General features: G+C 42.0%; 1 protein-coding gene across 2 annotated transcripts in view; it reads right to left on the bottom strand.

Moving 5' to 3' along the window:
* Nucleotides 1-25,925, bottom strand: part of SV2C (synaptic vesicle glycoprotein 2C) — a 137,820-nt gene that overhangs the window by 23,294 nt on the left and 88,601 nt on the right. For both annotated transcript variants that reach the window (XM_054578260.1, XM_054578262.1), the window contains exon 4: nucleotides 72-205. In XM_054578260.1, coding sequence (XP_054434235.1) covers nucleotides 72-205 — 134 coding nt within the window. The remainder of the gene's footprint in view (nucleotides 1-71; nucleotides 206-25,925) is intronic.

Genomic DNA, 25,925 nt, shown 5'->3' with positions numbered 1-25,925 from the left:
TTTCTAGAATTAACAAGTAACTCCTTCCAACGTACGTAGCTTCCGTGAATATTGGTAATAATAAATGTTACCTCCAACAAGAACCGTGGGCTTTCAGGCATGAATGTGAGTGCCACCACCGAGCAGACACAGGGGAGGGCGCAGACAATCACGAACACACGCCAGCTGTGGAATTGGTAGGCTGACCCCATGCTGAAGCTCCATCCTGGAAAAGGAGGGAGGAGTGAGGGAGAGCGCCTCTCAGACCACTTGCTGGGAAAGCGGGGACTCCACAGCCACTATGGTGTCTACACCTCGAACTTATTAGCCAACTCTTTCCATCCACAGAAGGATGCACTGATCTGGGCTGACCAGCTCAATATCACTGACGTCACTGCCAACAGCAACAAGACCACCAGTAGCAGTGCTGAGAAGAAAGATGCTTGGAACCTAAGGGGTCAGGGCCTAAGTATGGTGGTGCACGTATGTTTACATACAACCAAATTTTGAAGGCTGAGATAAATTAATTTGGGATAATAGTTTTCCCTATAGATCACCCTGCTCTGAGTCTTCTGTTTGCTCCTGCAGATCACTCTCCGCTCTCCACCTCCCCCAGTGCCGTGTGCCAGGAAGCAGACCTTTGTGGCCTGCATCAGCCGGCTCCTGTGCCCACTGGCTCCCACCTGGAGCACTGGCAGGAGAACAGAGCAGGAAAAGGGTTCTGCATATTTATTTCTCTTGCTTTCCTTCTCACTTCTCCCTGGCTGGGTGGAGGTTTGACCCTGGGTGTGCTCGTCCACTGGAATCTTCTATAGCCACACCTCGTGCCAGGTTCTGGCAACCCCTTCTTCCCCTTGCTCTTTGAGGTGTAGGTGGGTATAGAATGCCCTTCTGCTACCAGCTCTCAGGTCCCTTATTACTCCTTGGTTTCTCTTAACCCTTCCCATGTAATCTTTTTAAAGCCCATCTGAGAGCATCATCGCTTTGCCTGCCAGCACCCGGCCAGTACAGCTAGTAAGAATTGGCAGCTGTGGTATTTCTCCGCATGCACACATCAACCTACAGAGCAAAAAAATTTTAAATTTATAAATAGCACTTTTTATTATAATAAGAACAAGCATAATGGGATACAAACGCAAATCTCTTCATGAACTAAAGAAAATCAGTGTTACATTTAAATGAATATAAAATAGTTGAAAGCAAAATTCAAACATGATTCTAAAGGAGAAATAATGGGGCACATCAAATCTAATTAAAAACAGAAAGGAAATTTATAGAGCATAGATGAATTACATGAGACAAAATTATAATTTCTAGCAATGCTTGGTATTGATTATAAGGCTTTTTTGTGAACAAAAGTCAGGTAGTCTACACCCCATCTGCAGAGAGGCAGTATAATTCGTCGCTGTTTACACAGGAGCCAAGTCAGATTCTGGAGGTGACATAACTTCCTCAAGTCCACAAACTGAAGTTACATACCAGAATCTTCCCCACCAGGATCTGAGGCAGAAACTTACAGCACACATGGCCTCGTGGCTGTGCACACTCATTCTTAAACACAGAATTTGTTGACAAGTGGTGTAAATGTGCTCTATCAGTTAGAGATGAATCAACCTTTTCTGGGAATGTAATACACAGGGATGATGTGAATTGCTAAATGAACTACATCATGAACTTTTGGAAGGGATGTCTACTCTCGATGTTTTATGCAGAAGTTCAAGTCTCACCTAAAATGCAGAAATTCTATGCTGAAACAGAGAAAATATACCTTGTTCACATTTGATCTGAGAACTTCATATAAAGAATTTTTTTGCAAAAAGCTCTAGGTCCTATTATTTTACATGTTAGGTGAAAAATAAAAGCTTTAGAAGGCTGATATATGCATATGCAAGGTTTTAATTTCAGGCTATTGCCCAGTACATGCGGGAAAGAGCAAAGACAGGAGAGGGAAAGGTCTCTGGTGCCTCTGAGAAAATAAATTAGTTCTGAAGATGCAGTTTTATAAACAAAAACAGGAGGGCTTTTTTTTTTTTTTTTTTTTTAAATAAATGAAGTTATTTAACTAAGGAGAAAGTCCCACTGGTGGACAGAGCAGGAAACTCCTTGTTGTAGACAGAATAATGCTCCCCCGACCCCGCTCCCAGCCAAAGATGTCCCTACCCTGATGTTTTAAACCTGAGACTAGGTTAGCCTAATGGCAAAGGGACTTTGCAGGTGTGATTAAGTTTAGGATCTTGAGATAAAGTGATTATCCCATATTATATGGCTGAGCCTAACGTAAGTACAAGGGTCCGTAGGAGGGAAAGAGAAAGGCAGGATAGTCAGAGTGAGAGCAGGAGATGTAATGAAGGAAGCTGAGGTCAGATTCGGGAGAAATTTGAGGATGCTACAGCACTAGCTTTGAAGATGGAGGAAGGGGCCACAAACCAAGCAATGCAGGTGGCTCGTAGAAGCTAGAAAAGCCAGGGACACGTATTCTCCCCTTGAAGTCCCCAGAAGGTCTGTCAACCCATTTAGACTTCTGACCTCCAGAACTGAAGGTAATTTGTGATGTTTAAAACCAATCAAGTTTGTGGTGATTTGATACAACAGCAGTAAGAAAGCAACACACTTCTTCTTGTAGATATAGATCTATTACTAACGAGATTGATGTATTGGCTTGGCCAAAAAGTTTGTTCGCTTTTTTCTGTAAGATGGCTCTAGTAGCGTTTAGTTGTCTTTAACTTCATTTGAAACAATTTTGTTATAGTGTATCATCACAGCTGTCATATCAATGTGCATTAAAAAAGACTTATCAAAATTGGTGAATTTTTGTGTAGTTATTTTAATATTGAAGATGGAAGAAAATATGCAACATTTTTGGCATTTTATGCTTTATTATTTCAAGGAAGGTAAAAATACAATTGAAAAGCAAAAAGAAAAAAAATATTGTGCGGTGTATAGAGAAGGGGCTGTAACAGGTCGAATGTGTCAAAAGTGGTTTGTGAAGTTTGGTGCTGGAGATTTCTTGCTGGATGATGCTCCAAGATTGGGTAGACCAGTTGATGTTGATAGCCATCAAATTGAGACATTAATTGAGAACAATCAATGGTCTGCCACACGGGAGATAGCCAATATACTCAAAATATCCAAATCAATAAACTTATTTGTGAAAATTTTTTAAAAAGTATCTTTTATTTTATGAAATCAAAATGAAACAGACTTTTTGGCCAGCCCAATAAACTAAGTTGGAGAATTTTATTTTCTCTATAAAACCTAAGGCCCTTTGCTTTTGCTTTGACTTCTCTAGAGGCCTCACCAAGGACTTCAGGCTCCTTCTTAACAGTCTTAGAAATATTGCCCTTTGCTCCTACTGCTCCCAAATGTCACATCAGTAGGTAGAGAGACCGATGGCCATGTCATACCAGTTTAGAAGTTTTCAGTCTACAAAGGAAACTGACTACAAATAGAATCTAAACCTAGAAGAGAACTAGCTGGTCCAGAGTCCAACTCCCCTCAGTTTAGAGTGCAATTTCTTCAGGTGGAGAGTCTTCTGTCCACCAGCTGAAGTTCGGCCCGTTCGCTGCTGTTCAGATACTTCTCTACTTTCTTACCTGCGAAGTCTGTCTTCTAGTCTCCTGCTTGGGGGCTGTGAGTGGGCACAAATATGTTCACAGGCATGAAGTGTGGTGGTCTCGCTCTATATCAAGGGTGTATCATCCACCCATTTTCCTCTCCATTTATTTGCAATGTGATTTTCCCTGAGTATCCAAAAGTATTGTACTCTTTTCCAGTCTCTCTTCAAATCTCTAGCAGCCCACCCCAATCCTTGCACTTGATCTCACTAGTACCTTTGCGGAGTAAATACAGAGGGAACTACATACATCTCCTCTTCTCACTCCTGAATCTTCCCACCTAGCTGGGCCTGTCCGTATCCCTCTACCTTCCCTTTGGTTATAACGGATGAACTGTCCATGCTCCTATTCAAGAACGACGTGTCCACATGGCCTCTGGAGCCCAGCCATCTCGTTCTCTCAAAGAGAGAATGCCTGTGATTATCCCTCCTGTCCAGCTGCCATCATCACGGTCTCTCACCTTACTGGGTCGGTCACTCCATCAGTACAACTTCTCAAAAGAATGGTCTACAGCAACTGTCTCCACTTTCTCACCCAAAGTTCTCGTGACAAACAGGCTTCTGTCCCATAATTCCACAGGAACTGTGCTCATCAAGGTCACCTGGCCAAATTTAATGGTCATTTGCCTGTCCTCATTTTACCTTAACTCTCTAAATCATTCCATAGAGTTGACCATGCCCTTCTCTTTGAACAACTTTTTCCCCTTTGCCATCTCATCACTCCATGTGCTAGTTTTTTCCCCACCTCACTGGCTTTCTTGAGTTTTCTTAGCTGGCTCTTCCTCCTACTGGCCCCAAAAAGTCGGTAACCCAAAGTCTTGGTCATCAGTCCTCTTCTCTACCTGCAGGTTCTCTCTAGGTGACTTCATGTATTTCCAGGACTTGAAGTCGCATCTATAGGCCACTGTCTCTGAAATACAGCCTGTTTCTTCCCCAGAGCTCCAGCATCCGATTTATATCTTTTCAAAGGTGCCTGATGGACATCTCAGTTACTGTGTCCAAAATGGAACTTTGGACTTCTTGCCCCACTATCAAAGAAAATTCTGGTTTCTCCCTCAATCTTCCCTATTTCAGCAAATGACATGCTGCCAGCCACCCAGACATGCATGCCCCAAACCAAGACTCCATGCTCGATTCCTCTTTTCCCCCTCACTACCCTCCAATCCGTTCTCTCAGCAAGTTCCAGATCCGAGATATATCCGAAAGTCGTCCCCTTCTCCCAATTCCCGCGACACAGCAGAGCTTAAGGCTGGTGGCTCTCTCCCTCTGACCTTCAGCAAGGGCCTTTCTCTCCATTTCTTGCCCCTCCCAGTCCTCCACAGTCTACTCTCCTAACAGCAGCCAACTTGAACACTTTTAAAATGTCAACAAGAGCACTTTGCTCTGCTGTTTGAGAGCCTCCAACAGCTCCTAATAGGTCTGGAATCAATCCAAGTGTCTTATCGTGGCCTCTGGGGGTGGCAGAAGCTGACCCCTACTTATGCATCTGAGCTTGTCTCGTACTGGTCCCCTCAGCTTGGGCCGGTTCCATCGACCCGCTGTCAGCTCTTTAAACATACAAAGCTTAAGTCCAGCTTAGGGGCTTTGCCATAGCTCTTTGGGAGCCTAGCCACACATTTGAAGGATGTGTGCTGAGTTTTACCCCACCTTTCTGTGATTTTTGAAGTGGGAGGGTTTTTCAGTGTATCACCTCCTCTCTGCAGTCCCCTCACGGTCTCTGCGTTTCATGCTTTCCCTGCCTGGACCGCTCCGCCTGAATGTTCGCACACATGGATGCCTCCTTCACACCTTCAGGTCTCAGTTTATCTCCTCAGAGAGGCCCAAACACTCAGTTCCATTCTCTATCATCAAGGCCTGTGTTATGGTCTCCCAGGCGCTTACCGCTCTCTAAAGCTGTCATAGTCATGGAATTATTTACGCGTTCACTGTCTGTCCCTCTCCCTGCCAGGAGAGCGGGAACTCAGCCTTTGCTACTCACCAGTACACACTCACTGTGTGCCTGTGTGTACGTGAACATGTGCAAAATCATTGCAGACTAAGGCAGTAGGTACTCAGGTTTCCTTTTGACTCTGTTTTTTCCTGAATTCACACTAAACAGCAAAACGACCTTGATTTACTTTCACATTACATTAGTAACTTATATACAGGAAAATGTATTACTTCTTAGTTATATAGTTGGTTATGAGTTTGATAAAGGAACGGGTCATGATACCACCATCATAATTGGGGCACAGACCATTTCTGTCCCCACAAAATAGTCCTTCCAGCTGCCCCTTTGAAGTCAATCTGCCCTCCATTCCTAAGCCCTGGCACCCACTGCTCTGCTCTCCGTCCCTATAGTTTTGCCCTTTCCAGAATGTCATGTGAGTAGAATCATACTCCCTGGCTCATTAGCATAATGCACTCATGCAGATGGTGGCCCGAGTCGATAGATTGTTCCTCTCCACTCTTGACTAGTATTCCATTGTGTGGATGTATCACAGTTTGCTTACCTTCTCACCAGTTGAAGGACATATGGGTTGTTTTCAGTTTCAGGTTGAGTATAAATAAAGCTGTTATACTCATTTCAGACAGGTGTTTGTGTGTCCCAAAGTTCTCCTGTTTCTTAAATAGCTAGGAGTGGGTTGAGTCATATGATAAGTATAAGTTTTGCTTTAAAAGAAACTGCCAAACACTCATCCATTTCCACCAGTAGTGTATGAGAGTTCCAGCTGCTTCATATCCTTTCCACCACTATTTTTTGTCAGTTTTATTTTTAAAAACTGGCCATTCTAATAGATGATTAGTGGTATCACAGCACAGTTTTAATTTGCACTTCCCTAATGCCTATTGGTATCTTGATTTACTTTTTGTTCATTCATTCATTCAAACTTTTATTGAGTGCCTATGTACGCCAGTCATAATGTTGTGATGTGGAGGTTAATAAGACTTACCTCTGCCCTCTGAGAGTTAGAGTCCAGTGGAAGAGGCATATTTGTTAATAGCCATGACAAAAAGTACCACCTGTGCCAGACCAGGTTATGAGGGAGGTGCACTGGGAGTGCAGAACAGGTGGCAGCATCTCTCTCAAGAGCCCTAGACAAATTTCTCTTCTGATTTGGATCCACAAACCAAGAGAGCAATTCCTCATTTAAAAAAAATGTTTTACTGAATTTATTAGGGTCACATTGGTTAATGAAATGTTACAGGTTTCAAGTGTACAATTCTATAATACATCATCTGTATGTTACACTGTGTGTCCTCCACCCAAAGTCAAGTCTCCTTCCGTCACCATTTAACCCCCATACCTCCTGCTCCCTCTCCCCCCTCTCTTTCCCTCTGGTAATCACCATACTGTTGACTGTGTCTGAGTTGTTTCTTTTTGTTTTTGTTTGTTTTTTTGTTTTTGCTTAATCCTTTCAAAATTTCTAGCATCCAAGTTAGAGATCCAATTCAAATCAGTACTTAAGAAGCAGGTGAGCCCAGCCAGGACTGACTGCGCCATGCCAGACCCCCAGCTCTGATTTGGGGAGATGGAGGGGGCCCCAGGGATGTCAGAGGGAGCCCAGCCCCACTCCCCTTTTAGGCTGTGCCCCAGGGTGTGTATTTGTGTGTCAGAAACTGATGAATGATACCCTCTGGCCTGGATAAAGGATAGACACAGTGAGGGTTTTGAGAAATGACCTAGCCTATGCTTTGTAAGATGAAAATACCATCACCTGAATTAAAACTGAATAAAAGAATGAAGGGGTGAAACACTGACCACTGCCCCTGTGAATTCATGGGACCCTCCCCAGCTCCATTTCAAGATGGCTTAAATCTGATTTTGAAAGTGGTACAAACCCTAAACCATGAACACTGAGGGAAGAACCAGAATGTGAAACCAAGCAGCTTGTAACTGGGAAAGCTGGCTGTGGCTTTATGACACTCATCTGCACTGAGTAACATGGATTCTCTTAAATGAGTCTTTTATGTTAACACCATGCCTTTTTTGTCTTAAAAAAATTTTTTTTTGCATGAATGGTGGTTCTAATTGTCCTTGGACTTTGTTACAAATGCCCATTAAAATGTCATACGGACGGATTTATCTAAATATAATGTAAACTCCATGCAAAAAAAGGACCTCAATTAGGGTGTTCTGGAAAGCCGTTACTGTAGAGCGCTACTCCGTGTGGTGCTAATAGGAGTGTTATGTGTCTTGCATAACGATCAGGGCCATTTACAACCTCAACATGCTGTGCACTGAGACTGCAGAAACCAGCTGCCTCCGGGGTTGCCTGTCTGCACTCTTTCAGGTGCCTGGACAGAAGTGTGCGATGCACAGAAGAGAGAGTGCTGGCCTTCAGGGCTCTGTCCCTGATGCGCTGGTGAGTTAGCACCCACTTTGCTGATCTGTATATATTTGGTTGCCAATTATGTGATATCATCAATGATGGTCTTTGGCTAGGGGACAGAGTTTAGGTGCAAGACACAGATACAATGTTGTAAAATATGGATATATTGTTAATTAATATTAATAAAATAGATATTATATGTGACATTGGTTTTCAATAGTTAAGAAGTAAGTAATCTATTTGTTGGTGGTCTTCACTCACAAAGCATATAGCTAACTAAAATGCTCTTTGGAAAAGTAGCTCAAAATCCATTTTCCTAAGTGGCCAACAAGCTTAGGAAGGGAACCATGATTAGATGAATCTCTGATTTTATTCCCACAGAAATAAAAAGTTATGCCCTTAACATGTCACTGATTTAAAATATAAATACTATCACTAACCTTGACAGGAAACTCAGGTTGTCACGCATCTAGTATCATCTGTGACTCCAAAAGACTTAACCAGGTGCAGCTGGACAGTCCCCGTGACTGATACCAGTAGAAACTTTCACCCCCTTCTCATTTGTTAAAAAAGGGAAAAAAAGTGTGGGTGAGGGAAATACTATAGTTATATAACCTATGGTCCAGCCATGCCATAGAATACCACACAGCTACTGGCAATGAATGAGGTAGATCTTTCTGAACTGATATGGAAACTCTCCAAGTTGCAGTGCTCAGTGAAAAAAAGCTCCTTTCAAAACAGTGTAAATAGTAGTGATTGCATTTTATATACACATCAAACACATCATTATACCTAGAAAACAAGTAGGGGAAAACAAGCCAAACTATTTGAAATGGTTACTCAGGGTAGGGAGTGGGAGCAAACAGGGTTTTCACTTCTGGAATTATTTCTTTAATTTTTGAGTTTTGTGTCACCTTGTATTATTTTTTACTCAAAAAAGGGGAAAAAAACTTTTCAAAGTTTTTGATTTTTCTGAAATACAAGGTCTGATGGGGAAAGGGAGAGGAAAAGGAAACTGGAATAATAATTGTGACACTCTTTACATCCATGCAATTTTCGGAACTAAACTAATGTTGGTAATTATGTGATGAATCTAAACATCGTCACTACAGTGCTCACTTAGAGATAGCAATGGGAAAGTGGCAGAGGCCACCCTGTCTCTGGGTGGGAAAGATAATTTTCACAAACCTTTAATTTTTAAACCTGTAACTCCAGTCACATTCTAATTTTGGATTCTTGGAGCAAAGGCCAGTTGCATCTTGAGCCAAAATTGTGTAAGCACCATTGTCAACATTGATACACACAGCAATCACAACAACAACAACAACAACAACAACAAAAATTGGCAGGGACCTGCTGCAGCACACAATCATGCCCTCAAGAAGCGAGAGCCAATTCAACAGGAATCACACATCCTAGGGAGAAAGCCTAAGGGTTAAATCCCAGCTAACTGCAGCAGTCATCTGTCTGTGGGAACAAGCCCAAGCAACAAGCTGATGTCTCCTGCTAGTTTCTCTATTTCTGTGTCCAGGCCCCGGCCCTACCAGTTGAAATGCACAGAGTGAGGGGTCAACAGCAGAAGGACGTCACAATATATTCCTGGTTCCTGATTTGGGCTTGTGGCCTTAACCATGCTTTCAAATTTCCTGGTGGCTTCTGAAATTCAAGAAATTCATAGGCTTCTTTTTTCAGGGTTATTTTTTTTTTCTGGAATATAGCCTGTGAGTGCTCTGAAAATGAAAAGAGCAAATGAGGGGACCGTTCCAGAAAGAATTCCTTGTGGAAGCATGTAAAATGCGTTCAAGCATGGCGCTTCTCAAACTCCGCTGAGGAAAATGACATGTCGGAGTGTTTGAAAAAAGCTGATGTCATAAAATGTGCGTGTGTGCGCGCGCGCGCGCTTTAAACAATGGTCTTTTGGAATTTTCTTTGTAAATAGACCATTTTATAGTAGTAACATTATGATAATCTAGGTCAATCAAAATTTTATCAAAGGTTTTTATAGAAATATATCTTACAAGAGCATATACGATAGTCGAATTTTGAAGCTTATATCATAAATGTAAAGACAGCTCATTACTCTATATATACACATAGTATATATTCACATTTATTATCTTATAGCATATAAGGGCACACATTAACTTTCCTTGGCTATTTTACTAACAAAAATAATAATTTGAGGTGAACTATATATGCTTGCAGATTTTATTAACATTAGATGAAAACAATAAATCAGCTAAGTTCATTTTGTGACAGATGTAGTCTAAGGAAACTGAAGAACAAACAAAAGTAAATATCAAGACTGCTTACATTAGGTGGAAAGTTAGACTAATAGCCTCTAAAGGGCATTCCGGAGTTAAGGTTCTCTCCAATTCTAAGTTCTTGCACTTGGAGCAGATGAGGCCACAAGAAAATCTCCCTTGAGTAAGAAATGAAACACTTTCAAAATTTAACAAAATAAACTTGTAAACTGCAGTTAGTTCTGATACAAGTGCCTAAAGGTTGGTAGAGGACTTATAGCAAAATAATGATACTTATTCTCTCTATTAACAACTCAGTCAGTCTGTTTTCAAAGAAGCTGTCCTGAAAACACTTCCCCCCCTTAAACACTGCTCTGTACCACGTCAAGCCCTCTTCTAATGCAGATCAAGATTTCATTCTGTTCTTTGCACAGGGCCTCAGCAAGATCTTGCTCATGATCAACAAAAGCTCTGCCTATTCCCAGATTTGTAATGACACAACACAAAAATGCTAATCGAACTCATTCTTAGGTGAAAGAGTTTTTCCTGGGGTGAGGGGGCTGTAATATCTCCAGTGTTATGACAACAGAGGTCAGCCCAAGTGCTCTTTGTTGCTGACGCCAAAGGTCATGCTCATGTGTCTCTGCTAACTGTTGACCTCTCTACCGGCTCCTTTTTTCCTAGCCTTTTTTTTTTTTTTGGCTTGTGGCCTCTGATCCAGAACAAATCATTTAACACTTGACAAGTGAAACAGCTGCTTACTCAGGTCCAAAATAACCCTTAGAGTTTTGTCATTTATGTCAAAGAAATGCCATTCTAATGGGCTGGGACATGCATGCAACCACAGTGTCCTGGGAGCTCTGACTTCCAGGCCCTGTGCCTCAAGGAAGGGACATCACACCCTCATTCAAGCAGGGGATGAAAATGCAACCCTGGAGAGCTCTGCTATATTAGCCCCACAGCCAGATATTGCTCCCTTGTGTGCAGTTTAACCCACCAAGAGAACGGCCTTCAGATCATCTCAAGTTCCTGAGGTTTACTGTCATCAGATGTTTCCCTGGAGACCCTCAGCCTTCCTCACAGCCCTCCAGACCAGGAAGGTGAGAGTCAGCTTCTCCTCTCCCTCCCTATGGCCAGGGGATCACTGAGAAATGCAACTGCATTTTTTGTATTTCTCTCAAACCTATTCCTGTCTCTCCATCCCTGCTTTAGTCGAGGCCCTTGTCATCTTTCACGGGGGTCACCCAAATGGGGTTGATCTGCACCTGGCATGAATCTGCAGGGCGTGCCCACTGCTGAACACTGAGGTAGGCAGGTCCTGGTTACTGACCTGGGCCCTCAAGCCTTGGGTCTGTCTACCATCCAGCAATGAAAGGGGTGGCACTTGGCCCAACGTTGGCTTTCCTCTCTTCTGACTAGCTAATGCCCTGTTATTAAATAATTTTAATACCACCTCTCTTTAATAGAGCACCCAGCTTCCAATCTGCCTATCTAGCCTATGTTCCACATACCTTCAAGAGATCTTTGTGTAATAAAAAAATCACATCACATCACTCATTGTCTTGAAACCTTTCAGTGGCTCTCCATGGACCCTTGAAGATAGAATCCAGATTCTCTAGTGTGGCCACAAGGTTCTGCAAGACCGGGCTCTTGCCTCTCTCTCCAGACTCACTGCTCCCACATCCTTCCTTCGACCCTCTGCTACCTGGTGTGTAACAGCTTTGCGTTTTTACCGTTCCCCACCCTTGTCAACTCCTAAATTCAGTTTTCTATCAACCAGGAACAGAGGGACATCCCCTGTAACTTCTCTGTATCCTGTGGATTCCCACAGCCCTTGGCACAGGGCCTGACATGGAGAGAGACACATCAGAGACTGATTACCTGCCAGTCCATGCCTTCGGGGCAGGGGCCATGTCTTGTTCATCTTTAGGAAAAAACAGTGGTAAAGAGTAGTGGCTCAGCAGATGCTTATCCAATTAATCAGTAAATAACCCACTCTTGGATTCCTTCAAAAATCAGAGAGTTTGCCTAATACATTCTAAAGTTCTATATCTTTGGAAACACACCTATTATATTTCCTAATTTCTAAAAATATGGAGGGGTTTTTTTCTGCGACTGACTTTTTGCTTAATTTCCTTGTGGAAAGAGCACATGCTTGGTACTTGTTTGGAATACATGGAAACTTGCTGTACAGCACAGCGTGCGGCCCATTTTTGTTTTTTCTGCTTTTATTGATGTATGATTGACCAATAAAAATTGTGTTTATTTAAGGTGTACAATGTGATGATGATACATGTATACCCACATGAAAGGATTACCACAATCAAGTTGATTCACACATATATCCTTCACATCTTTTTTAATGGTGTGGAGGGAACACTTAAGGTCTATTCTCTTAGTAAATTCAAGTCTACAATACAGAATTATCAATTATATTCACAATGACATGTATAGAACTATAGTCACATTAGATGCCTTTAACTTAAGTCATCTTACAACAGAAAGTTTGGACTTTTTGACCTACATCTTCCCATTTCCCCCAGCTTCTAATGTCATACCTCACAGACAACCAGATAGGAAAGGGGGCTTCCCCTAGAGCAATGAATGTATTTTCTCATCAACAAACTTAATACTTCACCCACACAAATTGGACTTCCTTTTGGAAAAAATAAAACTCAAGCATTTATAAGCTCGTATGTAACCTATAGGGACACTTCTAACATCTTTAAAGCATTTTCATTTCAGGTTTTCTGAAGATAAATTATAAGAGCCCAAATCAGTTCAATTGTTGGCAAAAACCTAATTCAATTTTGCCCACCCCTGATTTATGACCCTGCAGGAGACATACAAATGCTATTTCTCCTTGCCCACCCCCTTCCCCCTTTGTTTCAAAATGTCAGGCATCTACCCAGAGTTAAATTTCACCTTTGCTCCCTGGAAAAGCTGACTGCTTGGGTCATTAATCTTGGCCCAGAAAGGGGTCCCTCACTGCTACCGACTGCGGAGATGATTGGCCCTGGTGCATCCCAGGGAGTGGTTTTCCAGGGTAACGGCGCCAGAAAAATCAGACCCAGAGTGACTGGGTCTGGATGGATGCAGCCGTTTGTCATTCCACATCACCCTCTCTGACTGCTCTGCAGGAGAAATGCTCTAGTAACTCAGCGAGGCCAGTGACAAAGCGCTAGGGTGCCAGCAGACTGCAGTCCAGCAGAGGCAGCTGCAAAGCCATCTTTGACCAGAATGCTAGTTCCCAGCACTTACAGATTCGCATGTGGGCCCCCTTTCTTGCCATGACAGCGTGCCCACTCTGAATACAGTTTTGGAAAGGATAGGAAGCTCTGAGTACTAATGGCAGCCTCCAGGATGTACAAACATGGAGCAGACTCAAGGTCTGCAGTAGATTTGCAGAATAGGTACAGCTCACCCATCATGGCACCTCACACACATTACTTCACTTAGTACATCAACAATCCTGTAACCCAACACCCACCCCCTTACCCAGGGTGGCTGCATAAAATACAGGCCACCAATTAAATTTGATTTTTTTAAAAATTAGTGTATGTTTCAGGCAATATTCGGGACATACGTACGAGGTCTGTCCAGAAGGTACCCAGCCATGTAATATGAAACATAGAGACTTTTATTGATGAAAATACAAGATACAAGAAACATTGTAGGTAGGACAATGATGCCTAAGTCTCCTTCAAAATAGGCACCTTGGGACCTCACATAGTTCTCCCAGTCACCACCAGCTGCCCCATTGTATTTTCCTGAATCTTACTGATAGTCTGAAATCTCTTCTCTTTCAAAGGTGATACTAGTTTCGAGAAAAGGCAGAAGTCACTGGATGCCAAATCTAGGCTGTTGGGGGGCTGAATCACCTGGGTAATTTGATGTTTCACCAAAAACCTCTGCACCAGCCATGATGCATGAGGGGGCATGTTGTCATGATGAAGCTGCCAATCACCAGTTGCCCATAGCTGCAGTCTCCTGAATCATCCCAATAGTTTCCACGGAGGAATGTTCAATCTTAATGCAAAATCTGATGCAGATTCGTTGCTCTACTTGCTCAGTCATTTTGAATGCCCCAGGCACATGGTACACGTACTCACTCAATGCGTCTCCCACCCCCACTGACTAGTACAGTGAAGTCGTCATTGTTCATGCATGTGCATTCCAGTCCCCTCTTTTTGGTTGCCAGGTTACATCAATGTCATGCAAATCATTCTTGTTATATCAATAATGGCTGGACTTTTTCCAGACAGACCTCATATACCAAAAAAATTATTTGTATTTAATCTGAAATTCACATTTAACTAGTCACCCTGAATTTTTATTTGCTAAATCTGGTGAGCACACCCTGGGAGACATTTGGCAATGTCTAGAGACATTTTTGATTGTTATGAACTTAGGGGAGGAGGGTTACCACTGGCATCTAGTGGGGAGAGGCCAGGGATGCAGCTCAATGTTATACAATGTACAGGACAGCTCCTCCACCCTCAGAGAATGATCTAGCCCAGATTGTCAGTGGTGCCCAGAATGAGAGATCCTGCTATAAATTACTCACTATGCCTATGTCACAGTCCTCAAAATTTATAGAGCTAATAAATTAGGATACTTTGAAGCTTGTTTTCAAATAGAGGTTTAGAAACAGACTTCTAGAAGACTTTAGATTTGATTTCTGCATGAAGACATAGTGTTTTCGTTCACTTTTATTAAGTTGTAAACTCTTTTGATTTTTTTTGCTATAAAATTGATCTATCAGCGTTGTCATTTTTATCATTATATACTTTTAAATGAACCTTGAAAAACAAGTAAAGTAGACACAACATAAGAAGAACAAAGAAATGTTTCTTCCCCTGGGGTTTTGACAGAATTAGCATTCTCCATCAAATGCTTTCTGACAACACCCGCGGCTTATAAAAAAAGGTAATAACCATATATTCCTAAAGCATTTGCATTCTTATTTTATAAGGGTGGGGAAAGTTTGCTCTTAAAATTCCCTGCTAATCTTCAGGAATGGGGAACCAGTATTCTTAGTAAAAGTACGTGCCTCAAGCACATGTCCCTGCGAAGTTACTCCAATAAGGCTGTGGCCATTCAGTGGGAGGGGCCACATGGGTGCCATGAGACCAGCATTCAGAACTCTGGGAAGCATGTATTCTCTTCGGTTCCACCTCAGCTCTTACCTCCTGGAGTCCATCTGTCTGTTTTCATCCGTCATTGTGCTCCGTGATATCACAATCTCCAAAGTGCATTGCCTTCTCTCAGCACTCAGACCCACCTTTCAGAACAACTCACTTCTTTTTTCCCTCCTGCATGGTCACTCCTTGGAAACCCTCGTTAATTACCCAGTCCCCTGGATGTTTTACTGCAGCCTCCTTGTTCCTTCCTCTTTTCACATTTCCCAGAATTTGTCCATTAGTTATTGCCGTTCTGTCTGCTTGCTGAATACGGCTGCCTGGAGTACAAGGCCCTTTGCACCTTGGCCCCAGACTGCTTCTCTACATCCTCTCCAACCACGTGCTCCCCCTTATAGTTCAGGGATGCTCTCCACTGCACTTTTGCGTGCAATGGAATCACAGGGGACAGTATTGATAATGCACGTTCCCAGGCTCTGTGACTAGAAATGTCCCATTTAGGAGGGTTGGGGTGGGGCCCAGGAATCTGCATCTCAAACAAACATCCAGGTGGTTCTCATGCAGGTATTCCAGTAAGAAACACAGCTTCCGGCCTCTCCCTATTTCTTCCTCTTGCCTGCACAACCCTCTGTGCCTCAGCTCAGGCTCTTCTCTCTTTCTCCCTATTGTCTACTTGGAAAATTCCTATCAACACTTGAAATGTGACTTCTTTAGAGCTTCCCTTTCCTGCAGAAGACCTACCCAGAATCAATGGCTGTCTTTGGTATTTCTGCAGTGATTCATATGTCACCCCCTCTTCCAGCATTTATCACACATTCTGCCTACTTGTTTATAATGTGCACTCTGCTGAATTCCAGAGGCTGAAAATTTAGTCTGTTGAATAATCTTAAGTAGAATGGAATAAATAAAAGGGTACTTTAAATTTTGGTATAATCTCCACAGCCAAAAAGGTATTCATGGTACAGAGCACCAAGTAATTTAAAAAGATAGTCACATTGCCCTTGGATTTCATACACACACACACACACACACACACACACACACACACACACAGCTCCTACATACACATGAATGCGCCCTTCCAATCATGTGTATGGAATCCTGTGGCACCTTTTGTTTCTCTCTTTTGGAAATCTACTATTAGGTCCATAGGCGTTCAATATTCAATAAAGCCTTAAGATGCCCTGCTCACTGGTATTACCTCCGGACATTGAAGCATCAATGGACAGGTGGGCAGTTCAGACGCTGAATTGGACCACCTGAATATAAATCCTCATTCTGCTGGTTACTAGCTGTGAGACTTTGGGCAAGCTATTTTTCAGTGGGTTTTTCATTGTGGCAAAATATGCACAACACAAACTCTACGATTTTAACCATTTTTAAAGTACACTTTAGTGCCATTAAGTACATTTGCATTGTTGTGCAACCATCACCACCATTCATCCCAACACTCTCCACCTTGCCAAACTGTAACTCTGTGCCCATTAAATGATTACTGCCCATTTCCTCTCCCCACGCCCAGCGCCTGCTAACCACTATTCTTTCTGTGTCTGATCTTGACTACTCTTAGTACCTCATCTAAGTGGAATCATACAGTATTTGTCCTTCCATATCTGGCTTATTTCACTTAATGTCCCCGAGGTTCATCGATGTTATACTATATGTCAGAATTTCGTTCCTTTTTAAGGCTAAATAATACTTCATTGTGTTTATATACCGCACTTATTTATTCTTTTATCTGCCAATGAGCACCTTTTGACTACTGTTAATTTTTGGAGGAACCACCATTACCGACTTAACCATTTTGACTCAGTTTCCTTGTCTGTACAATGGGGCCGCTGTAAGGATCAATGTGAAAGGATTATAACCAACACCATGCGGTGCTGAGGTTGCTTCTGCTGTGCCAGACACTGGTCTTGCCGATGTGACTACTGGCAGGCCTGGATCCAAGGCACCTTTGACTGCTATGAAGATTCCCCTTCTCCTATCAAAACTACAATGAGATACAACCTCACACCGGTCAAAATGGCCATCATAAACAGATCCACAAACAACAGGTGCTGGCAAGGTCGTGGAGAAAACAGAACCCTAGTGCACTGTTGGTGGGAATGCAGACAGGTGCAGCCATTGTGGAAAGCAGTGTGGAATTTCCTCAAAAAGCTGAAAACAGAACTGCCTTTTGGTCCAGTGATTGCCCTGCTGGGACTCTACCCTAAGAATTCCAAAACGCCAATTCAAAAGAACCTATGCACCCCAATGCTCATAGCAGCACAATTTACAATAGCCAAGTGTTGGAAGCAACCTAAATGCCCATCAGTAGATGATTGGATAAAAAATTATGGTACATTTACACAATGGAATACTATGCAGAAGAAAGAAAAAAAGAACTACTACACTTTGCAACAGCATGGATGGAACTAGAGAGCATTATGCTGAGCAAAATAAGCCAGAGGTGAAAGACAAATACCATATGATCTCACTTATAAGCGGAACCTAACCAACAACACAAAGATGCAAGGAAAATAAGACCAGCAACACTGAAAGAAAAAAGAAACCAACAGAGACAAGAGGAAAGGAGGGTGGGGTGGATGGGGAAAAGGAAGGGAAGGGGCAAGTCAAGAAACATATAGCAAGGACTCAGGGACAAAGCCAAAGTGGAGAAGGATTGAAGAGGGGGAGGGGGCAGGGGAAAGTGGTGGGGGAAGGCAGAGACAAATGCATTTGAAAAAATAAATTAATTAATTAAAAAATAAAAAGATTCCCCTTCTATCCTGAACTCCATTAAGGCCAAGTGACTCCTTGAAGGACAAGTTTCTTAGTTCACTTGCAGTTCCCTCTCACCAGTGTTCATACTCAAAAAGGATGCGCTAAATCTGAGGTAACAGAAACTGCACTATCTGCAATGGTCCCTCTTCTCTCTGACGGGCCCCCTGGACCAGGCTTTCCTCTCTGGCTCTCTTTCTCCTCAGCGTCCTACCCCAGGTGGCTCCTGCTGCTCACTGCAGCCGGAGTCCTCATGGGCACACACTGACCAGCCTTTCAGATACACTTAGATAATACACTCAGCTCAGGCTCCGTGGGGCCACTGCTCAAAGCCATTTTGTAGATTTAAATAGCGGATATTTTAAAAATCAGCCCTAATATTGAATTACCATTGTTCAGCGTCATTAGTCTTCACAGGAATGCAAATGAAAACCACAACAAGATGCCGTTCCACACCCACCCAGTGTTGGCAGGGATGGGCGGGTGGGCAACTGGGACTCTCACGCACTACTGGTGGGAGTGTAAAATGGTACGGCTTTAGAGAACTGGCAGTTTCTTATAAAGTTAAATATACATCTGCCCTAGAATCCAGAAATCCTCCATCCTACTTCTGGGTATTATCCAAGAGAAATAAAAACATAAGCAGAGCGGAGGCTGTTCAAAAGACTTTATAAGGCTGGTTAGAAAGCAGCCTTGAAAAAAATTAAAATTAATCTCTCTGCCCCTTCAGATCCTCCCTACACACACACACACACACACACACACACACACACACACACACACACACGGAAGCAACCCACATGGCCATCAACAAGAGACTGGAAGAACACATTTTGGTGTATCTATAAACTGATAGTATTTTACAATAAAAAGGAATGAACTACTGATACATGCAACAACATGGATGAATTTATAAAACATACTGACTGAAAGAAGCCAGAAGGGTCCATGCCTTCTATGAAGTTCAAGAATGGACAGAACTAATATTTAGTAATAGAAATCAAAACAATGGTTGCCTCTGGGGGGCGGGGATAGAGAGAGTAAAAATGGGTGAGAGGAAGCTTTTTGGGGAGAAGGAAATGTTCTGCTTTCTTGATTTGGGTAGTAGTTACACACATATACGATTGTTAAAATCCATTGAACTACCCATTTATGATTCTTGCATCTTTTTCTAGGTAAATTATAATCTCAGTTTTAAAAAGATTGGTCTGATGGCGACAGCAGCAGTGAGCTTACACTACCAGTAATATAGCAAAGCTCCAAGCATAGGATGAAGATACCTCATAAAGTAGCCTGATTTGGAAGTATTCAAATTGTATTGCTTTAGGCTTTGCACTATTTCAACTGATTGCATCTGAACAAACAACATTCCTTTTGCTCTTCACAGCAGAGATGAGAGGCCAGGCTCGGGTTCCAAACTGAAGCTCCTTCCACCCTCGTGACCAGGCTCTCCTGGACTAAGGTAACTCCTGAAGAGAGCATTCCCAACCCCAGGGAACTAAGGAAGCCATTGATCTTCTTTCTGACCATGCCATGCTGCCTAGAATTGTCTTCTGCAGTCATCTGTGTGAATCAAATACAAGCTGCATCCTGCTTAACCACCACACAGTCCACAAAATGGTTGGCTGTCGAGTTACAATTTAAGGGTGTAAGCCACAAAACAGGTAGTTACGACTTTTGTGATCTCAATGAGTACTTTCCCTCCCACCATATCCCTTACAACCAAACTCCTTACACACACACATTTGGGCTAGCAATAATATTTAACTCCAGAGGCAAGATTAATAAATAGCATTGTATGTTAATGAATAAGATTGATACATAAGTAATGGAAACAGATTTCTTTAACTCAGTGGCTTTCAAAGCTTGGTGCTTACAGAACACTTGAGCTCTGTCTGACAACTGGATAAACAAAATAAAGGGGTGCTTCGATACAAAGCTAGATTAAGAAAATTTACAAAAGAAAGGTTTTCAGAAGTCAAGAAGCCACTTTCATTTGGCAGGAGACAGGTAGAAGTTGAGGTGTAACTTTAGAGACTTCCAAGTCCAATGACAGGAGAAACTTGTTGGTCATGTCTGTTTTCATAAGTGCCTGCGCCTTTTGAGAACAAAGTGAAGATATAAACTGGCCAGTCTTGAAAAGATAAATATAATGACATTTTAAATAGGAGGTAGATTTAAAAAAGATTTGGGAGTGGGCAGGATTCTGGCCAGGAAACGAATTTCCGTGGAAACTGTTCTCCTTCAGAACCCAATTTGCACAAAGGCAAACAGAAGTGATTTTTAAAAAATACCTCGTGAGCCCTCCCATAGACTCAATTTCCAAAGGTGACAAAGGTTGGGGAAGCTTCTGACAGAGAATCGTGTCTGACACGAATCACAAAGCTAAAATGCATCTGTTTTACAGTGTTCCAATAAATGGTGAACTGTGATTAACCCTAACTGACACTGGGGGGCATCATAGGCCCATAAGATACACTAAGATGAGGCACTTTAAAAAGCTTCTTCCCTGGTGACTTCTATTTGCACGTCTGAGGGGGAGCCTGGAGCAATTCCGCCCAGTGCCCGTCCCCCAGAGTTCTCATTCTCTCACATTCTAAGTCAGCTGCTGTGCTTTTCAACTCAACCTACCAACGTGTCCACCTAGGGGATAAGTACAGGGTGTGACCTGGAGAAGAGAGAAACTTGATTCACTACCTGCCTAGGATTTTTCTGATCATTTTCTTTTACCCTCAAATAGCAATTTTGTTATTGTTGTTATTTCCCAGTTATATAAAAGCAATACATGTACATGTAGCAAATTCGATCAACATAGAATATAATTTAAAAGGAAGCAAATCACCCAAGTTTTATCACCCAGAGATAAACATAATTATCATCCTGGTTTTAGTACAATTATTAGTATTTAATTAAGCCATGAGAGAATTTAGTGAGAGTCATGGGGAAAGTAGGAGCTTCATTCACTAATATTTTCTATGTGATTGTTGGTTCACAATACTTGTGCAATCTGTGTATTTCACATTGAATATTAGGGCATATCTGCATCAGACATTGCCTTGTGTACCTGGAAATGTCTGTGGATAGCAGGCAGTTCATAAGGGCTGAAAGAGTGAGATCAAGAGATGAGAGGAGAGAGAGAGGGAGAGAGGAGAGAGAGAGGGAAAGGGAGAGAGAGACACCTCACAAAGCTGAACACAGAGACTGGAGTAATGCTTGTCTCATGTCTCGCCCCAGTTGGGCTTCTCAAACCTGCTTCCACCAATACTCTCAGGGCATGAAATTAAGGGAAACAAAGTGCTATTGCTGTTATTCCGCCACACAGCTGGCTGCACTTGTTGATGCATTACATGTTGACCTCCTGCCAAAGCTGCCAAGAAAAGCAGTTCAGATATTTAAATCAGTGGGAATATTCTGCAGTAGTTTTTCATCTTAAGAGAGGAAGAAAGTTCTTTTTTCTTCTGATAATAACTGGAAATACTTGTTTCTAAATTAAATTATACTTGTAAGTAAAGCTTAAAGATTCCAGCTTGGTGGTTAAGGGTTCTGATACCCGTTACGATGGGGGGAGGGGTGTTTCCCCAAACATCTAGGTTATTCTAGACACCAGCTGGGTGTCTATTCAACTCTATTCTGACAATAACTACTCAGAGATGGCCTCCGATTCTGGACGTAAAGGGTTTAGTCACACAAGGCACCCCCCACCCATCTCCACCATGCACTTCTGACAGAGTGGCAGTAGGTCAGAGGTTCCAATGACTCTCCCACATTGGGTTTGAATAATTTGCTAGAGTGGTTGCCAGAACTCAGAGAAATATTTTACTTACTAAGTTGCCTGTTTATTATAACCCAGGATATAACTCAGGAACAGCCAAGATATGGGGAAAGGGCTTGGAACTTCCATGCTCTCTCCTGGAGCACCCCTCTCTCCAAATCTCCACATTTGCCAACCTAGAAGCTTTCCAAACCCATGCTTTAGGCCTTTATAAAGGCTTCATTACATAGGCATGATTCATTAAATGACTGGCCTCTAGTGATTAAACTCAATTTCTAGCCCCTTTCCCAGAGGCTGGGGGAGTGGGACTGAAAGTTCCAGTCACAAGGTTGGCTCCACTGGTGACCAGCCCCTATCCTTAGGGGGTTTCCAATTCATTCCATTAATAAAATGAAGACACCTTTATCATACATCACTTAGGAAACTTCAAGGGTTTTAGGAACCCTGTCAGGAATGGGACTGAACACCAAATATATACGAGGTCTGTCCAGAAGGTATCCAGCCATGTAGTATGACTGGAGACATGTATTGAAGAAGATACAAGATATAAGAGACATTGTACATAAGACAACGATGCCTCAGTCCCCTTCAAAGTAGGCACCTTCGGACCTCACACCATTCTCCCAATCACCATCAGCTGCCTGGTCATGTTTTCCTGAATTTCATCAATGGTCTGAAATCTCTTCCCTTTCAAAGGTGATTTTAGTTTTGGGAAAAGCCAGAAGTTGCAGGGCAGCATATCTGGGCTGTAGCAGGGGGCTGAGTCACTTGGGTGATTTGATGTGTCTCAAAAAAACTGCATGAGATGTGATGCATGAACAGATGCGTTGTCTTGACGAAGCTGCCAAACACCAGGTGCCCATAGCTGCAGCCTTCTGAATCATCCAAGTAGTTTCTGTGAAGGAATATTCCAGCTTAATGCAAAATTTGATGCAGATTTGTTACTCTACTCGTGCAGTCATTTTGAATGTGATGGCCACACAGTACACCTGCTCACTGAACATGTCTACCACCCCACTGACTAGTACAGTGAAGTCATCATTGTTCACGCATGCACATTCCACTCCTTTTGGTTGCCAGGTTACATTGATGTCATGCAAACTGTTCTTGTTATATTAACAATGGCTGGGCTTTTTTCAAACAGACCTTGTATACTAAAACATTATTTGTTGTTTATCTGAAATTCACTTTTCATTAGGCACCCTGTGTTTTTATTTGCTAAATCTGGTAAGCATATCCCAGGAGACATTTGGCAATGTCTGGAGACAGATTGTCATGAGCTTAAGGGTGGAAGGTTACTACTGGCATCTAGTGGGCAGAGGCCAGCTATACATTGTAAGCTAAGTGTCTTACAATGTACAGGACGGCTCCTCCACCCCCAGAGAATGATCCAGCCTAGATGGTTACTAGTGCCCAGATGGGAGATCCTTCTATAATTTACTCACTATGCCTATGTCACAAGTCCTCAAAGTTTATAGAGCTAATGAATTAGGATATTCTGAAACATTTTCAAATACAGGTTTGGAAATAGACTTACAAAAGACTTTTGATTTCATTTCTGCATTAATGCATTTTGTTTTTATGTTAGTTTTTATTAAGTTATAAGCTCACTCAATGGTGTGTATTTATTATACATTACAATATCGCAGTGATAATAAATAACTAAAACATTCATTTCACAAAGATGAAATTATCATGGTTAGATGAGTAAGATTCTTTTTGGGAGGGTCGGGGATGGAAGGAAATTGTTGGGAAAGGAAGAGAACAGAGATATTCAACTGCCTGGGGATGTCTGCAGCTCATTCTGTGTCAAGGAATCGGAGGTGAATGTGGAATCCAACTTAATGCTCACCTAAGCTGAAAGAATATTGAGAAGTCATTCCCCTCTCAGATTTCCAAAATTGACATTGACATTTTAATCTTAGCTCTGGATATATATACATTGCTAAGGGTAAACGTTCTGGCGTATTATAAATAAAGGCAACCTTAAATAAAACCATGACGTCACTCTTTAAAATGCAGCCAATGTGCTCTAAATACCACAGCAACTTGGAACAGGCCATCAGTGACTTAATAACCACGGGGACAAGCTCTTGATTAAAAGGAAAATTTACGTGATCCCCTTTGTCCTTGAAATTGAATTTCCATTGCATTCTCCCCACAGAATTCTTATTTAATGTAAGTGTATTTTAATGTGTAAATCATATGTTTGTGATTTTATTGATCAATCTGTTATACTTCTCTGCAACGAAACACATTTTAAATTTAAAATGTAAAACAATATCCTATGACCTTTAGCTTCCTCAGTGGTAAAAACATTATATTTATTAAGCTATTATTATAATTATTACATAATTGATCAATATTAAAATGTATTATGTAGTTTGTAAGTTTGTGACAATTTTTAAACTAAAAAATAAAATTTTATTGGAAGTATATCTTTTAATAACATAACAGGGAGGGTGTTTTTCCCCCCAATTGATTTTTTTATCCATGAGTGAATATTACTTATTGCTGAAGTGAGACACAGTTTATCATTCATTCCTATTCACATAAATAAGTAAACATGAATAGAGGGAGGTTTACTTATAGCTCCATCATTCAATTCTATGAACTCTAAGTTCTCTTAGTTACCTATCAAACATTGGTAATCATATATCAGCTTACTTGATTAGATCCTTCTTCAATTTTGTAAAAAGCAAAGAATTTGAAACCACATGAAGGCAAAAGGATTTATTACTTGCTCATTAGAGTTTTGAAACTAGACTTTTCAGAATCTAGAGGTTACTAGCCGAGGGCCCTAGTGAACATTACACTTCTCTTGCAGAGGAGAAGGGTACGTTTTCAAGCAGATCAGTTTAAGAAAAGATTGCATGTGGAAGTGGAGTTTCTTAAAACTGGCTCTCTTAAAAACTGCTATTGCCTGTGTCCTCCTTGGACAATGAGTTTGTGTATCCAAGGCTGAAGAACAAAAGGCTCTGGAGTTAGCCTGGTAACAGTCCTAATTCTACTGTCTTGCTGCCATTAAACAAGGCACTGACAGTTTCTGAACTTCTCTAATAATAATATTCTGTAACAGTAAAGATGATAATAAGCCTTGGGGTGGTCTGAAGGCTTGAAGGAGGTTATGACTGTAAAAATGTTTTGTAAACTATAAAATCCTATAACAATGCTAGGTACTGTGGTTTTCATTGCTATTTTTGATAGCAATAATCTAAGTGTAACAGTAAGACCAAGGGTCCTTTGCCCAGTGATACCAGTCCCTGGAATAAGGAAACCCTGTTAATAAGTTCAGAGCACTGGTCTCCTGAACCTCTAATGATAAAATAATGACTGGTTCTAACACTGGATGGCACTGGTTCTCAAAGTGCAGTCTCCGGCCCACAGCATGAGTGTCACCTGGGAACCTGTCAAAGATGCACATTCTCTGGTTCCACCCTGACCTAGGGGATCAGAAGCTCTCCGTGTGGGACCCAGCACCTTGTATTTTAACAAGCCTCCAGGTGCCTCTGTTACATGCCAAAGTCTTCGAACAGTGCTGTTTCAGGATGTTTTAAGTGTAGGGACCTTGCTGGATTTCCCAGAAGAGTGGGAGGCATAAGAACACAGGAGGAAGCATTTAAAGTAAATTGGTTCTGTATCAAGATTCCACTGAATTTCCCTGAAGTTGGAAGTGCTCTTTCATTTTACAGGCGATGTATTAATAGATGCTGCTGTTAGTCTGCAACTGGTCAGGGTAAACAACAGGACCCCAAGAAAGACGGCTTGGGGTCTATCCAGCAGCTTTCAGGGTATAACTTAAGAGCTTTTATGAATCAGGCTAATGGCTCCTTCTTTTGTGGGCAAGAACAAAAAGTGCTTTTGGTTTTCCCTTTATAAAGAGAAACAGGATCAGAAAGAAAAAAAACATCCATGAGATTCTAAGGGAGGTTTAGTTGTGTCCATCTGGCTACCAAGAGCTGGGCTTTGCTCTGGACAACACGGTTTTCTGTTTCAGTGCTCTGCCAGGGTGGTCTGGCCCTCCTTAATCTGTCTCCTGGCTCCCAGTGCTGACCCAGCAAGCCCACTCTCAGACAACCTTGGTGTATACAGGACAGGCTG

The sequence above is a fragment of the Pteronotus mesoamericanus genome, unplaced genomic scaffold, assembly GCF_021234165.1.
Source record: "Pteronotus mesoamericanus isolate MK-2021 breed Mesoamerican mustached bat unplaced genomic scaffold, CSHL_Meso_final contig_50, whole genome shotgun sequence".
NCBI lineage: Eukaryota > Metazoa > Chordata > Mammalia > Chiroptera > Mormoopidae > Pteronotus > Pteronotus mesoamericanus.
This window is presented reverse-complemented; position numbering and strand designations above follow the sequence as displayed.